Source organism: Staurois parvus, unplaced genomic scaffold, assembly GCF_062004578.1.
Source record: "Staurois parvus isolate SC_StPar_1 unplaced genomic scaffold, SC_StPar_1.0 ptg000299l, whole genome shotgun sequence".
Taxonomy (NCBI): Eukaryota; Metazoa; Chordata; class Amphibia; order Anura; family Ranidae; genus Staurois; species Staurois parvus.
This window is the reverse complement of record NW_028318095.1, coordinates 2,839,302-2,856,443: the sequence shown is the minus strand read 5'-3', so window position 1 is coordinate 2,856,443 and position 17,142 is coordinate 2,839,302. Positions and strand designations below refer to the sequence as shown.

At 36.9% G+C, this 17,142-nt stretch overlaps 1 protein-coding gene across 3 annotated transcripts in view; it reads left to right on the top strand.

Moving 5' to 3' along the window:
- Window positions 1–17,142, top strand: part of ROBO1 (roundabout guidance receptor 1) — a 1,375,987-nt gene that overhangs the window by 1,230,650 nt on the left and 128,195 nt on the right. For all 3 annotated transcript variants that reach the window (XM_089682911.1, XM_089682910.1, XM_089682909.1), the window contains 3 exons: window positions 1,466–1,586; window positions 8,401–8,539; window positions 9,023–9,150. In XM_089682911.1, coding sequence (XP_089539037.1) covers window positions 1,466–1,586; window positions 8,401–8,539; window positions 9,023–9,150 — 388 coding nt within the window. The remainder of the gene's footprint in view (window positions 1–1,465; window positions 1,587–8,400; window positions 8,540–9,022; window positions 9,151–17,142) is intronic.

Below are 17,142 nucleotides of genomic sequence, written 5' to 3'. Positions count from 1 at the left end.
CACACTTGCTTCCTTTCCAATCTAAGACTTGTCTGAAAAGAAACTAGGATTTCATCCAGAGGGTTTTGTTATCTTCTGTATGTACTTTTTAGTGTTGTCCATGTTTGAACGGTTGTACTAGCATCACATCTAATCATTTGAAATTGTGAAGAAAATACCATTCAGCAAATCTCGAGAGGCTTCACTAGTCTTAGGTCTGAAACCTCATACCTTTTCTATACTTTAGCACTTAATCCTTTTGTACTCATCTGAGATGTCATCATTTGTATTTAATGCTTGTGAAAAGAATGATTCCACTGTTTCTTAATGAGAGTACCATGAATAGGATTTACATCTACAATTACCTCCAAGTTGAATAGGTGCCACGCATCGTTTTTAGGCTTCGTATGGAGTCATATCTTATCAGAGTCACCTAATAGATTCCATAAGTGCAGACAAGGTAGATGTTAATGTAGAACAAGATTCCCTGTTGGTTTTGAGAAGGTGAAGTATTAAACTACTGATTTAAGGGAAGCTTTCCAGGGAAAACAAGAAATCTTATATTTTCTCTGGTATTCGTGGGACAGACAGTTGCAATTACACATTTTATAAGAAGTGATGAGCAGATCGGTTTGAAATTCAAGCAAATCAGCAAATATCACATTTTTAACTCTTATAACCAAATAAAGAAAGATTCAGTTTACCAAAAATCATAAAATTAATGTGAGACAATTGCCTGTGATCCTAATTTGTGCGATTTTCCACAGATTAGACAGTTCTAAATATAAAATATTTAGCCAATAATTACAGTGTCCTAAGCCATTTATATAGAGGAGGGAAGGGTTAGAATGGGTTAGAACCTTAGAAATTCATCTTTTCTATTTGTCCTGGTGACCATTGTTTTCAAAAGAAATGTCAAATTTTGAGTTATCACTGGGCCAGCAATGGGAAATCTTCTAATAGAATCAGTCATTTCTGTGACAAATGTCTTAAGAGGAATTCCCTTACTTTGGAGAGATTTCCTCTAACTTTCTGTTGTGTGTACAGGAAAAGAAGTGAAGGGAAATTCCCCCAATGGGACAAAAAAAATAGATTTACCAGTCCCAGCTCTATACAAAATGAGAACAAATGGGCTTTACTTTAAAAAGATTTACTTTGGTTGATAAATTGATAACTTTCCTGATTTAGTTATCACTATTCATTACCATTTCAATTGCTGATGGACTTTGGCATTACAGCATAGTACAAGAACCACTGAAATGAATGGGAAAGACTAAATTCTACCAGCCTGGTAATTCATTAGCAGTGCCCCTGTTCTTATAACATCTTATTGAAATGCAATTCAAACATGATCTCAAACAAGCACTCTACATCAATGTTAATATGAACCAAAGAAAAAATAATACCTGATTGGTTGTGTTGCTATTATACATGTTGTACATGGCTTTGTTGTAAGCAATAAATGGATTGTAATATTTCTTTTTAGATACGAGGTGGAAAACTTATGATCACTTACACAAGAAAATCTGATGCAGGAAAATATGTTTGTGTTGGTACCAATATGGTGGGAGAAAGAGACAGTGAAGTAGCAGAACTAACAGTTCTAGGTAAGTTAGCATACATTCTACAGTAATGATGTTTTTTTCACTTCCTTTACTTTATTGAAAATAGGTGTCCTCAGCCAAGAAGCAAATATCAAGAATCAGGGTACCCCTTCTAAAAATAAGAAGCAGTACAGCAGAAAATATGTTCTCTAGTTTTCTAAATTTCACAAAAAAAACTATATATGCACATCTCTGCATTTTAAATTTGGCAGCTTAAAAAGTCATATTTGCTGCATCTATGTTGTGGTTTATAGCGTTATGCACCCTAAAGGCTGTCATAGATGGCTCGAATTTTGGCTGACTCATCCTGAATTGGCTGAAATCCAAGCTGTGAGTGGCTCTGATGGCACCACTTGGCTCAGCAAAAGGAGCTGGATGGATCTAATCAAATGCAGCCACTGTTCAGGTATTCTACAAAGAACAAAAATATACATATGTTTTCCCATTGCGCTGCCAAAATCCAAAACAAAAAACTGGATGGCTGCTAGCACCTACAGTGGGGATCGAAGGTTTGGGCACCCCAGCTAAAAATTTGTATTAATGTGCATAAAGAAGCCAAGGAAAGATGGAAAAATCTCCAAAAGGCATCAAATTACAGATTAGACATTCTTATAATATGTCAACAAAATTTAGATTTTATTTCCATCATTTACACTTTCAAAATAACAGAAAACTAAAAAATTACGTGTGCAAAAGTTTGGGCACCCTGCAGAATTTATAGCATGCACTGCCCCCTTTGCAAAGCTGAGACCTGCCAGTGTCATGGATTGTTCTCAATCGTCGTCTGGGAAGACCAGGTGATGTCAATCTCAAAGGTTTTAAATGCCCAGACTCATCTGACCTTGCCCCAACAATCAGCACCATGGGTTCTTCTAAGCAGTTGTCTAGAAAACTGAAACTGAAAATAGTTGACGCTCACAAAGCTGGAGAAGGCTATAAGAAGATAGCAAAGCATTTTCAGATGTCAATATCCTCTGTTTGGAATGTAATTAAGAAATGGCAGTCATCAGGAACAGTGGAAGTTAAAGCAAGATCTGGAAAACCAAGAAAAATATCAGACAGAACAGCTCGCAGGATTGTGAGAAAAACAATTCAAAACCCACGTTTGACTGCACGATCCCTCCAGAAAGATCTGGCAGACAGTGGAGTTGTGGTACACTATTCCACTATAAAGAGATACTTGTACAAATTTGGTCTTCATGGAAGAGTCATCAGAAGAAAACCTCTTCTACATCCTCACCACAAAAATCATCGTTTGAACTTTGCAAATGAACATATAGACAAGCCTGATGCATTTTGGAAACAAGTTCTGTGGACCGATGAGGTTAAAATTTAACTTTTTGGCCGGAATAAGCAAAGGTACGTTTGGAGAAGAAGGGGCACAGAATTTAATGAAAAGAACCTCTGTCCAACTGTTAAGCATGGGGTTGGATCAATCATGCTTTGGGGTTGTGTTGCAGCCAGTGGCACAGGGAACAACTCGCGAGTAAAAGGAAAAATGGATTCAATAAAATTTCAGCAAATTTTGGATGGTAACTTGATGCCATCTGTGAAAAAGCTGAAGTTAAAGAGAGGATGGCTACTACAAATGGATAATGATCCTAAACACACCTCGAAATCCAGGGGGGATTACATCAAGAGGCGTAAACTGAAGGTTTTGCCATGGCCTTCACAATCTCCTGACCTCAACATAATTGAAAATCTATGGATAGACCTTAAAAGAGCAGTGCGTGACAGACAGCCCAGAAATCTCAAAGAACTGGAAGACTTTTGTAAGGAAGAATGGGCAAAGATACCTCAAACAAGAATTGAAAGACTCTTGGCTGGCTACAAAAAGCGTTTACAAGCTGTGATACTTGCCAAAGGGGGCAGTACAAGATATTAACTCTGCAGGGTGCCCAAACTTTTGCAGATGCCATTTTTTTGTTTTCTGTTATTTTGAAAGTGTAAATGATGGAAATAAAATCTAACTTTTGTTGACATATTATAAGAATGTCTAATCTGTAATTTGATGCCTTTTGGAGATTTTTCCATCTTTCCTTGGCTTCTTTATGCACATTAATACAAATTTTTAGCTGGGGTGCCCAAACTTTCGATCCCCACTGTACCTATAATACCAATAGTGTAAAAAAGATTGTGAGAAAATGATGCTGCGCTACCCAAAAAAAACAATCTCTGTGATAACTAATGAGCCAAACAATATGGCCCCCAAAAAATATACAAATGGAAATAGAATAAATGTGATAACTTGACTCAATACATATTAGGTGAGCATAAAATGATGAGCAAATCACATGATACATACATAAGCATGAATAAATATATAAATAAACAATAATATTCGTGACCCAATGTGTAAACAATATAAATATTGGGTGATATTGAATCACATGACGTGCATAAACCATGTAAACACTCCACAGAGGTCAAATATCTTCAACGTATAACTTTATATCAACTCGGCAGTAGAGGGCAATCCTCTTGGCGAAAAACAGTAAACCACTTATGAGCGTACCAGCAGTAGTGATGTCCCCTCATGGAGAAAGCCAGACAATCTCCTCTTACATGGCCCCCACCCCATGGATGGCTGTGTTCACTGCCGAGTGTATATACAGTTATATTTTGACCCCTGTGGGTCACAGCCTGGAGTTGAACGTGCACGCTATCTGGTGGTGCAGTGGTCACTGGATTTTCACATGTGTTGAAGATACACAGATTTATTAAGACTGCACAGTTGTGTTTTTCACATTGTTTTTTCACATTGTTTTCTCATGGTTTATGTACATGTCATGTGATTCAATATCACCCAATATTTATATTGTTTACACACTGGGTCAAGAATATTATTGTTTATTTATATATTTATTCATGCTTATGTACTGTATGTGTCATGTGATTTGCTCATAATTCTTTGCTCACCTAATATGTATTGAGTCACGTTATCCCATTTATTCCATTTGCTTTTTTATTTGTATACATTTTTTGGATCATATTGTTTGGCTCATTAGTTATCACAGGGGTTGTTTTTTTTGGGGTAGCACAGCATCATTTTCTCGCAATGTTCAGGTATTCTGAGAGCCGTAGGTGCTGGCTGTCAGTATACAATAGTCCTCAAGGAAGTTTCTTTGCTGTTTAGCATTGATGGAGGAATATATGATATTTATCCTGTTCAGTCAGAGTCAGCCAGTTTGATGTGAGAAATTAATACATGTATGGCTAGCCTCAAGATCAGTATTTATGTAAAACATGTCTAAAGTGCACAACACTGCAATCCTAATCCTCATTATGCATGACATATAGAAAAATGTGATTTCAGCCAAAAAAACAGGTGACTCTAGTTGGTTAATATGAGCAACACCCCACACATACCTTTGCTCTGGGTTTGATTTTGAATCTGGGTTTGATTTAGATTTTTGTAATCCTTTTTGAATCTCTATTTCCAGTGTTGGTTCCAAATCTTATAGCATACTGTATATGTTAATTGTCTTTATGGGGCCAATTTATAAAAGAGAGTGAATACTGTTAGCCAGTATTGCAATGAATACTGCACACTTTATGTGCATTTTAATTTTTTTTCTTGCTGCTTGCATTTGCTGTATTATGCATTAATGTATAACTAAAGGCAAAACTTTTTTTGGATAGAATAAATTAGAACTCTGAGATTAGATTTTTTTTTTATTGCTTAAAACAGAAATATAGAATAGAATGCCAGACGAAAAACTGATGAAAGAGCCCAACATCATTTTAATTGGTAAAAAAAGTCATGCAAAACAGTCAGTGCATTCTGGGGGCAACACCACTCTCCCTTCATCAGGGCTACAAGAATAAACATAAAACATAGTCATAATGATGAAAAATTATGTCTAGACATGCGTAGGTTTGTATTGCTGTCTGTGCCCCTATTAGGGAGATTCTCCTTCTCTATTAGTCCTGTTTACTGTTGTCACCAAAAGTGAAAGAAAATCCCACATTTTGGGTTGTCCCTAAAACAGAAATAGAGGGAAAATGTTCAAATGGGGACAATAGTTCTGGTGACCCTGATGACAACCATGGATTTCCTCACTTTTGGAATGATTTCCTCTACCTTTCTGTTTTGGCTCTGGGAGAGACGGGGGTAAATCTCCCCAATTGGTCACTAAAAAACACCCGGCAGGGGTTATAACACTCCCTTACTCTATCTAAAACAAACAAAGGTATGCCTTTAGTTTTACTTTAAAAAGGATGGTGTATTATAATTGATAGCTGGTTGGTAATTTGTAAAGTGAAAGAGGCAGTGACAGGTCAACAGTGATAGCCCACACTTTTTTATAAAGAGTTTAATTTTAATTTGTTTCTAGTTTTTATCATGCAGTATTGTGTCCCGTTTTTTTTTTTTTTTTTTTTCACTGTGGACAGCTGACCCTACTGCTTACCTTATTATATCACTGAAGTTAAATGGAGATGGTAGGTAATTAGTCCCCAGAAATCTCATCACTGCAATCCATGATAATTATTATTATTATAATACAGGATTTATATAGCGCCAACAGTTTGCGCAGCGCTTTACAAAATGAAGGTAGACATTACAGTTATAATACAATTTGGTACAAGAGGATACAGAGGGCCCTGCTTGTTAGAGCTTACAATCTAGGAGTTATAGAAAGTTGGTAGTGGATTCAGCCCATCAGCACCTACTTAGAGAATCAAGGATCTGTTTTGGATGGAACAACCTATTAACTGAGATATTCATGATTTTTTTTGCCTTTTCTCCCACAGACTTAAAGCTACAAAGGTTGATGGTTTTTAACAAAAACAGCAGATAAACTCAAACTATCAACAGTAGATAAACACAGCATTAGCCTTTTTTTTATAGGAAATCTTTTTTTAATCTGATTGGTTTACACTGCATTATAGCGCCACAAAAAGAAAAAGTCCCACGGGATGAAATGCTTTTGTTGAAACAGGTGCTGTTTGTTATTTTTGGCTGTAATAAATGAGAGAGAACATTTTAGTGATTGCCTGTCATTATAATTATATCTTGTGAAGAAGAGTATTAAAGAGTACTAATCCTGGAAAGAAAGTAATCATCATTTTTTACATTTTCTCCATGGTGAGAATAAACGCAGATATCTAGGATTGCAATTATACTGTATATTTAAAAATAAATGGAAGTCGAGATACTGCTTTTCTGATTTGATGGTGTTCCCTGATATCAGTATTTATCAGAAATAGCAGGCAAGGTTTACAGATAATACAGCTTAGGCAGGCAACTGTTTAGCAGAATGGATGGATTTTGCTTTGGGTAGGTTTGTTAGTTTCATGCTCTCATGCTATCACTCACTATAACTTTTCAGTGTTTAATTTTCCATGTGTGTAGGAGGGTAGGCAGCTCAAGAATTGTAAATTTGTTTTGCCTTTGTTCATGAGAATAAAGTAGCAGAGTCATCTCACTTATCTTTCACACATCTTGCTTGCCAAAGATTGTTATTTTGCACCTTGGTGTGTGGCATTTCTGTTGCTGGTGCAATTGATTGCTTTGGCGGAGACAAGCAGAGCCAGCACCTGAGATGTGATTGCAAAGTGTGGAGCCTGATCTTACCCCGTGTGGCATATGAAATATCAATGGAAGTGGCGCTATCAAAAAGTGATAACATCAGATGGCCAGGTAGTGTCGAGCTGAGTGGTGCTTGCGGGGCCACCCATAGTTCAAATTCTGCCCGATTCAGAAGGAATTGGCTGGAGTTTGAGCTGTCTATGGCCAGCTTAATACTTCCTTTCCACTTAAGTTGGTAGAATTTGCCATTATCTGACTGCTGTCAGACAAAATATACAGCAGACCATAGCACAAAAAGCTTGCAATTCTTTGCAGAGGAGAGGGGCTAGAAGAAGGGACCTGTGGCATGATATCTCATGTGCCAGTTTATTGGTGGGCAAAAAATTATGATCGGGTAAAGTTTTTTAGTCAATATTAACCTCCACAGGATGGTCGGATAAAGCTGTTTGAGAGAGCCACAGACATACTGTTATTTGATCTGCTGAATACACCCATAAATGTGTACACTGATTTATTTATTTCATACGCATATCTGTACATTGCAAAGTTATACTATTAAGATTTTTACACTGCTTACGATACAACAGGGTACATTCTGGAATTTCCTTTTAATAAATAGTTTTAGTTTTTAATAAAGTGAGCTCTAGAAGAGGCAGGCAGACTGGAACAACTGCAGAACAGGTGGCTCTCCTGTAGCCGAAATCAAATATCAAGCTCAGTATCCTAATTCAATGTCAGAGCTCTAACTCCTAATTAATTAGATAAAGATAACACATGACCTGAACTTTAGGAGGCTGCCCCTTGAACAAACCGTGGGATAATAGATGCCCATCAGTAGATGACCTCTCTAATTACATATTTTCCATGGAAATAAGAATAGATATACTACAAAAATGTAAGTGCAGCTAATTAAATTCTACTATTCAAAGTTGGCGACAGCAGTAGGTCATTGAAGCATTAAATACTTTACACCCTGGGAAAAGAAACCCAGCCTGTCACCTGTTCCCTGAATTTGCTTGGCCAAAGCCATAGATATAACAGTTATTCAGTGTCACCCAAATTTTCAGCAGATTGGTGCTTTTAGAGCTTATTGTTCGAAAACCGTAGTCTGCATAATTACCAAATGGCAATATTCAATCCAGGGCCGATTCTGTACAGAGTGAAAGAATTGGGGAATATGCAATTCTCCAAATGATCACTGACCCAGCAACAGCCATTTAAAAAAAAAAATCTGATTAAAGAATGGTTCTTATGTAACCTGCGTGAACTTGTTCTGCTTTGTAGAAAGACCATCTTTCGAGAAAAGACCAAGTAACATGGCGGTCACTGTAGATGATAGCGTTGAGTTTGAATGTGAAGCGAGGGGTGATCCTGTTCCTACAGTTCGGTGGAGAAAAGATGATGGGGATCTACCAAAAGCAAGGTATATTCTTTATTTACATAACATAGTTAAGAAGAACCTTAGTAAAAAGGTATTTGTTATCTGTCTTGTTGTATTAAAGCTGAATATGATATTGAAGCATCTGATGTGCCCAAAGGAGAACTTTCAGAACCTTTGTGCTTTTCAGCATACTGTAGGTGTCTGTATGTCTGTATATAGCTGTCTACATTCATCCACAAAGGCTTATAGATCATTTAAATAAATACAACATTCCACTGTTTACAGTATATACACTGTAAATCTTACAGATCAACATGCAAGTTGAACATTTCCCATTGGGTAGAAAGGATATTTATAGCAGGCGCCAATAGGAGCAAAACAAGAGAGATATTAAATGTAGCAATAATGAAACTTTATCATTTTATTATTTTATTCTTTGCATATTAGACCTGCCTAAAAATGGAAAACATTGAAGGATTTATGTCAGATGCTTTCCAACAAATATTACTTCTATGTTTTTTGAAGGTATGAAATTCGAGATGATCATACTCTTAGAATTCGCAAGGTAACAGCATCAGATATGGGATCATACACTTGTATAGCTGAAAACATGGTTGGCAAGACAGAAGCTTCAGCTGTATTAACAGTTCAAGGTATGGTTTGTTAACCTATCTGTGTAGTGTAAGGAACATGCTTTATTATAAAGCAAACACGTTTTTTTTTATCATGCTAGCTGTGAATAACTTGAGATGACAATATATATATATTTTGGCTGTTTTCTGTTGTTTGAAGTTTTTACGAGTCAAAAAAGGTGTCTTTGTTAAGTTATCCAGTGAAAAATGTATTTGTGTTTTTCTTTTTGTACTAGTTTTGTGCTTCAATAAGGTCTCATTTAGCAATCTTGACATGTATTTTTTACACACAGCACAGATGTGAGCACATAGGTTTGTAGCAATAAGCAAAGAAGCTGTATTGTTAAGGGATTAGATTTAGATAAAAACTGAAAAGCCACAATTGTAATATTATGATAAGTAAAGTGTTACATGTTCTTAACAAGCAGTAAAGGAGCTTTAAAACAAGCCCTAACTGACCTCTGTATCTGCATACTGTATGGAACAATTCATCCTCGAAGATCACGGCAGAGATGCTTTGCTGGGTTTAATTTATGCAGCTTCTAACAGCAGCTGTTGTTTGTTTACATTAGAAGGCCAGCAGGCTGCCAATTCACTGCTGTCAGAGAAAATAAGGGGAGAGGGGATGTAATTTAAGTGCTTCTGTTGCGAACTTTAAGAATGAATTTGTCTACAGTGCCTGCAGCTAGAGAGGTCAGTGAAGGCTTTTACGTTTTACTGCTTGTTAAAAATAAGCAAATAATTAAATGCCTATAGTCTGGGCATGTGTGCACTTCAAAGACAACAATACACAATTGCTTGAATATGGATAATAATCTGTGCTCATACTGTGTAGCCATAATGCTGCAAAAAGTACCCTTGTAAGTTGAAACATTGTGATTCCCCTACTCCTTCACAGTATTTGCAAAAATAGTATCTTCTCCCATTAGCTGATGTTTTGTTCAGTCTTCCTCAATTGCCAAACATTTCTGAACACTGCAAACACACCACAGCCAACTATAAGCTCTTTCCTACAAAGACACCTCTCTGCAATACAAAAGGTTCTTTTTCACCTGAGCCTCTCTTTGAATGTGACCTCAGTACCTCTCACCTGAAAGAGGTAGATGCCACTCTTAAGGTACAAAGCATAGTAACAAAGTGAGCTTTTATTGCCTTTCTCTTGGTGCAGTGCTAACTAACATAAAATGCCTTTTAAAGTGTTACTAAACCCAGGACCCTGCATTCACTATATCTGGTCTCCCACAGTACACAGACATGGAAGTGCAATTATTGTAGTAAATATATACAACTAAATACCTTTTCTTATCAGCAGTTTATAACAGCCTTGTCTTCTATCAGTATCCAGCTGAGCACTGGTAAAAACTTGTAGGAGGAGTTTTCATTCTGCTGTAGAAGGATGCAGGGCCCCTGACCTCTGTCTGGACAGTGCTGATTGGCTCTGTGCTGATCACATGCACCCTCCCAAGAAAAAAAAACTCTCTATCCATACACATTAACTGAGCATGTGCATAGGGACTCTAAACTATGTTCTATCAGGAGATATTTAGAGGGCACTGGAAGAAGGGGAGAGTCAGAGAAGAGAGAATCAAACATTCTCTTTACGCAATGTGGAGAATTAACCCTTTAGGTTCCACAGGGAGTATAACAAGCACACTTTACTGTATATACAGACTGATTTTACTATTGTGGGTTTAGTAACACTTTTACGTTATCTTGAGATCTGAACACTCCCATAAAGAATAATTCAATGTGAAGGTCTTTTTGACCTATGCAAGATGAGACTGACTTTGGCTTCCTTTATCAGCATTAGTAGAGACGTGCACTGTGTTAACCATTGATTAATGTGGAAAATATGGAGTTATACTACTGGCATTTTATTTCTATATTACAGTTGCTAAAGCATGGTGGTAGCATTGATTACATCCAAGATAATGCCACAGTCCAGATGAGTTCACCAAAGTCCCTATGAACTTTAAGCCAGCAGATACAGGCTTAAAATATGGAATCTGACACACAGAGTGCTTGCTGATACTTGGTGCAGATAAGGTGTATTGAACTTAATGGCTCAGTAAACCCAAACGTTCAGTAAAGTGTTCTTTAATGCAGACTGTGGTTGATGACCCTGCAAATCTCTTTCATCAGTATCACTCCTCTTCTCTGTTTAGTGGTCTCTGCAGGGGCCAAGTAAGTGTCTGGATGTGTTTTCCTATCTGGGACTTGCATATACATATTTTAATGTCACAATCTTGCAGAGACATTGATAGAAAGTTAGTAGACGAAGCCTATGACAAGTATAATAAATTAAAGTCTCTACTGTGTTGTAGTTCAGACACAACAATAAGACTTTGCTATTCAGTCTTCCTTACTGGTCTGCAAAGATTTAATGTCATGATTTATGAATACACACCTGAAGATCTTCCAGAAGAATCCTGGAAGCTGGGATTATTGGTGTTCACATAATGTGATCTTTTTAAGCCCCACACAGTAAATATGGATAATAACCTTTCTGTGGGAAGACGACATCTGTGTACTTGCAGGGAGTAGATTATTTGTCCTGGACTTCCGACTGTAATCTATAGTTTTGCTTCAAAGGAGGTTAAGAGCAGTCTATCTTTGAGGTTTAGTGTTTAGTGGGATTTAAACTTTCATCACTTGAACAGTATTTACTTTTCATATTGATTCCCCATGATAAAAGAGCCATGAAAAGAAGTACACTCTTGACCTGGATGTATGCGGCCTTCACATGTCGCTGCTACTAGTGATCTCTCCTTTCATTCTGCTGAAGTTTAAAAGCAAACCCACTATAAACTGTGCACTTTCCATAGTTAGATATGCTGTGCAGTGTGTAATGCTCTTCCATAGTGCATAGTATTTTTAGGTGTAGAAAGCATAGAGCGTAGAATACTATAGTAGCAGTGACCTGCTTTTAAATCATGTATTGTTTCTCAGCTATATATTTACACCAACCATTGACTTATGAGGGTATCTAGACTTGTACACATGATCCAGCCCTCCTCAGGTACCAGAACTGGGGCCATTGTTTTTATGCATTCGAATGCCTGGCACTGACAGCTAAAGCACTGGCTTCCAAGGTAGCTATTCACAGGCAGTAACCTAGAGATCAGAAGAGGTTTTCACCCTGTATAAACAACTGTTTCCCAAAATAAGAGAGGGGGTGTCAGTACCCTTCTATAGACATGATTGACACCTATTTCAGCTGAGGATGGCTGAATTAACAGACTATTATCTCATGTTTTTAAGCAATAGAGCTGAAGAGCATCACTAGTGAATTGTGGTGACTCATAGTTGCACGTTGTAATTTAGAATTTACCTATATATCAGAACTCTAAATATTCCCAGATTGAAAATTATATGTAGGCAATGTATAAGAATTGTGAGAATTTTAAGGATTTTGAAGTTTGCAAAGTGTTTTAGTCTCCTCCCACCCCCAAAAAAGCAAAGTTTGTGTGAGACCTGTCTAATTTTGCCTTTGATGTTCTTGCAAAAGTAGACTATTTGTAGAATACTCACAGTTGCAGATGTCATTTCTTTTTGATTGTGAGTAGATTCTAGCTGTTTTTTTAGACTCTACATGCAGCTTCATCATTTAGCACAGTAATAAACGGTAGACTTTTATCAACTTTCTTTTTTGTAGTTTTTCAAGTTTTTAAAGCAGACCTTTACTGAAATGTTAACAAACAGCAACATCCCTTTGGGATGAGTAAGCAATAAATGAAGGGCTGAATTACTAGATTATACTGGAGAATTGATTTTCCTGGCTTGCTATAGCACTTTTCACCAAAAGTTTAAGGGCTTTCACACCAGAGTGAATTAAAAAAAATGCATGCACTCCTTTTTTTAGCTGTCTTGCACTACATTGAAGAATGTTTCCACTATTTCCTCCTATATCACTTCCTAACACATTGCAACAAGTTTTAATTCACTCTACTGAAAAAAAAGTACAACGCACTAAAACTACATTTCTAGACTACACAAGAAGTCTGCTAGACTACATAAGAAGTCTACATTTCTCCCCAGTGCACACCATCACAGTGCTTTGTTGTGAACTTGAAAAATAGACAGACCTCTTTTGAGGTCTTACAGTCACCTTGTAACGGAGATGATTTTGTGGATACAACTTATTCTAAAGCTTATAAAGTGGTGGGTGATGAATCTATGTGTAAACAGTATAGCAGAATGATATAAGACCCTAACAAACATATGCATCAGCTTCATCAGTGAGGCAAAAAAATGTTGATATTTCAGCATAATCACATTCATATGATAGAAATATAAAAAATGTGTACATTATGCATGCAGGAAAGTTTTTCTAAAAATTAAATATGTAATCCCAGCCTCACAACCGTGTGAAATCCACATTTTTCCTTCGCTGCATGTTTTTATGTGATGAACAGCTGGGAAACAGATACACAGTTTAATATGTGAAACACAATGTTTTGAGAGTTTTTTTGTCCTTGGGAAGTCTATTTTAATTTGTCCTTTTTGGCACATTTTCTCCAGTGCTTTAAATATTTTACAGTTTTTCATTAGACATTTGTCAGAATTGTCTCTGATGTGTATTATTCAGTTGGTTGAATGACTTTCCTTTATGCTGTAGCAGTATGAAAGGTCAACAGCCAAAAACATTACTCATATGTAAAATAATATTATATCGCCAGCTGACTGCTGTTATTTTAACATAAGTGCACTTTCCAATGTGTTGACATACCAGGTTACATTGATAGCCACAGAACAAACCCTGCTCTGTTATTCTGGCTTGTTACTGGTGGTTAGCAAAGTCAGTTTTCAGTTTGTGCATCAGTTTTGTCACTGGTGCAAGAAGCAGAAAAGGTCTGAAATTTGATGGCTCTTAGGGCAATTAAGAAACACATGGCACCACAGCTACAAAAGTAGCCAGCCAAAATGGATCATTATATATTCATGTGGGGTAGTCCTGTTGCTTCCTAGTGAAATAAATCCTTATGTGGACTAATGAATCTGTACAGTTCTTAATGTGAAAGCACTGCTACAATGTCTGAAAGTGTGCAGTGCTGATGTAGGCACCACAGCCCATCTGTTCTACCTCTTGTTTGCAAAAAATAACTATATCACAAGGGTATTTCTTACTTTTTCTGCTTTCTAGTCCTCCATGACTGGACAGATGAACACTTACAAAGAATCCACATTTTTTAGACCTTCCAAGGGGCTGGATTGCCTATAATGAGTATGGCTTTCAATAATATGGTCAAGGCTAGATGGGTCTGGGTTGATAAAGAGTATAGTTGGAGTGCACCCAAAACTTTATTTCTAGTCTTGGGTAGAGAGGGAAAGGAAAAAAACTCTTGTCATGTTTTTATTGTTCTCTGTATCTCTCTTGAGAAGATTCACTCTCACTTTTAGCCTTGATGACCCTTTTCATGGAGATAGAAAATGAGGGGGAATACAAAATGTTACCATTGTCACTGGAACAGGAGGTGAGGTAAAATCTTCCAGTGGGGATCCTTGTTCTATAGAGAGCTAAGACCAGATCACCCCACTTACTGAGATTTCTTCTCATTTTCTGCTGTATATGGATGTCAGGGTGAACCGCTGCAGAGGGTACACAAATAGCAATAAAAACCTAGATTATTTTTTCTTTTACCACTCTTTCTGAACATATAAAAAAAGTTTTCTCTGGAATTCCACTTTAAGGTTTTCCCGTATTAAAATTGTAACAGTCTAAGGAAAGTTATGCCATGTTGCTATCAGGATGAAAGAATAAATGTGGACTGTGCTCATTTTATACCCTTGCTTGCAGCAGGAGACTTTATTGAAACTCTGTACAAAGCAGTCATTTGGAATCATAAAGAGCCAACGGTCAATTCTATTCTCCAGAGAAGTTGTATTGCATCCATTGGACACCTTGCAGGCTTGCCTACAGTTCATGTAGGGTGCTGTTGTGAATTGTTGGATGGTACCACCATGCAGTCTTAGGAAAATGGGGATCTTCTCCAGCACACCTTGGTATAGTGTTGCTTAACTGTGACTAAAGGACAAGATTATCACTATACCACAGTATGCTGGCAAAGTTCTAGTCTTTAGTTTTTTTTAATGTACTCGATTAAAATAATGAAACCTTCTTAAATGTTTCCAGGCCTGTTTACATTTTTGCTGACATTTATTGCATGATAACAAACACTGGCAAACATTTGTGAAAACTATTGTACAGAAGCCCATGATGTTGCCCACAGCGACCATTTGATTGCTTCCTTTCATTTATTTCCCCACCACTAAAAAATTAAAACAGGGTTCTGGTTGTTATTGAGCACATGCATTCGTTTAGCTTTATTTTTAACAGATTAGTCACAGACTTGGTAAACCTGTATGCTTTTTTGCCATATAATTGAATGTTTGTAACAGTTATGCCATTATTTTGTTGATTATTTTTCTGTTTTTTTATTTATTACATGTGTTCCTTATTTTTATTTGATCATCAACTTTACATGCATGCTACTTGTTTTTTTTTGTTTGTTTTTTTGCTTTTTTTAAGTTATGGTTTTACATATTTTCCTTTTATGTTCCTTTTTATTTTTTAGTTCTGTTTGGTAAGTTGGAATTTTATTACTCTTCGTTTTTCATTCATCACATTATCATGACTGAAACAGCCTCCAGCTCCTCTTCATCAATGTTCTCCATTACCCAACAACCAATCAAAATACTGGTAATTGTGAGAAGATAAAATAAGGTAATACACCACAGTCATCGCTGGTTTTTAGGCTGTGACAAACCTTCTGACTAATATATATATATCTATATATATATATATATATATATATATATATAATCCTTCTAATTTTCCCACTAGATGTCAAATAACCCATGTGTTTGCATAGTTATTACTGGACAGAGAAATGTCTACTTTCCAGTGGTGGGCTGTCAGGGCCAGCAAGACCTTTTTTGCTGGCCTAATCACTGCCAAAACTCTTATAGTCACTGACTTACATTTTAATATACAGTATTTTTTCCATGAATGTGTTATCCCCAATAGTCTATCCTCTTCATTTCATAGCTTTTCTCTTTTACTGCTTTCACTGCTTCCAGTATTGCATGTTTAATGTTAGAGCTTTTATCAAGTCATATTTCAGCCATGATAGCCATCATGTGTTGCTATGGTCAAAGAAGTCATGAAGCTCATACCTACTTATAGATGTTAATAATTCTTTTTTACATAAACTAAGTTGTAGTTTAGTTTTTAGTGTATTAAAATATAGTTTCATACATAAAATGTAGTTTCATACTACATAATTCTGTAAAGTGCAAACCAAAATAGCTATACAGCATAAGCCTAATTTTAACTCAGATTATAGTCCTTGCCTGGACAGAGTACTTTTAAAGCCAGATAACTTCGCTAGAAATATGGGAAATGCCTTGGCCGACTTATAAGTCACTGACCCATAATACGTGTTTAGCCAGTGAAACCAGGACCCGCATAAGCATTCTAAGTCAGTAATCTAATAAACAGGAAGCCTGGGATCAAGATGTCAATATTTCTATTCTATATTTATATCCCCCAGTTTCCACTAAAGCACATCTTAACTTAGTTACTAAAAGCTCATATAATGTTAAAAGAGAAGTATGGGAATGGATTTTATTTAAAAATCATACTTACCTAGGTGGATGCAGCATTGGTCCGATGCTGCATCTGTCCCCGTCCACTCTAAGGGTCATAACTCAGCGATCACATGACCGCTGATCGCTGAGTTCTCACTGCCGCTCTGAGCAGAGAGCAATTACTGTGAGCCTACTGGAGCGCTGGGCCATAGAGGGGGCAGCAGTTGGCTCAGGCTCTCAGTAGGGAGCATTTCCCAGCCTGGACCGGCTGAGTGACATCAGCTGACAGCATGCTTCATTCTGCTGTCAGCTGAAAATGGGTCACAGAAGTGCACAAAAAACTGCACTCCTGTGATCCACAGGAGAAGTACAACCAAAAGAGCTTTGGCTGTACTTCTCCTGTAACTTCTTCACACCGGCACC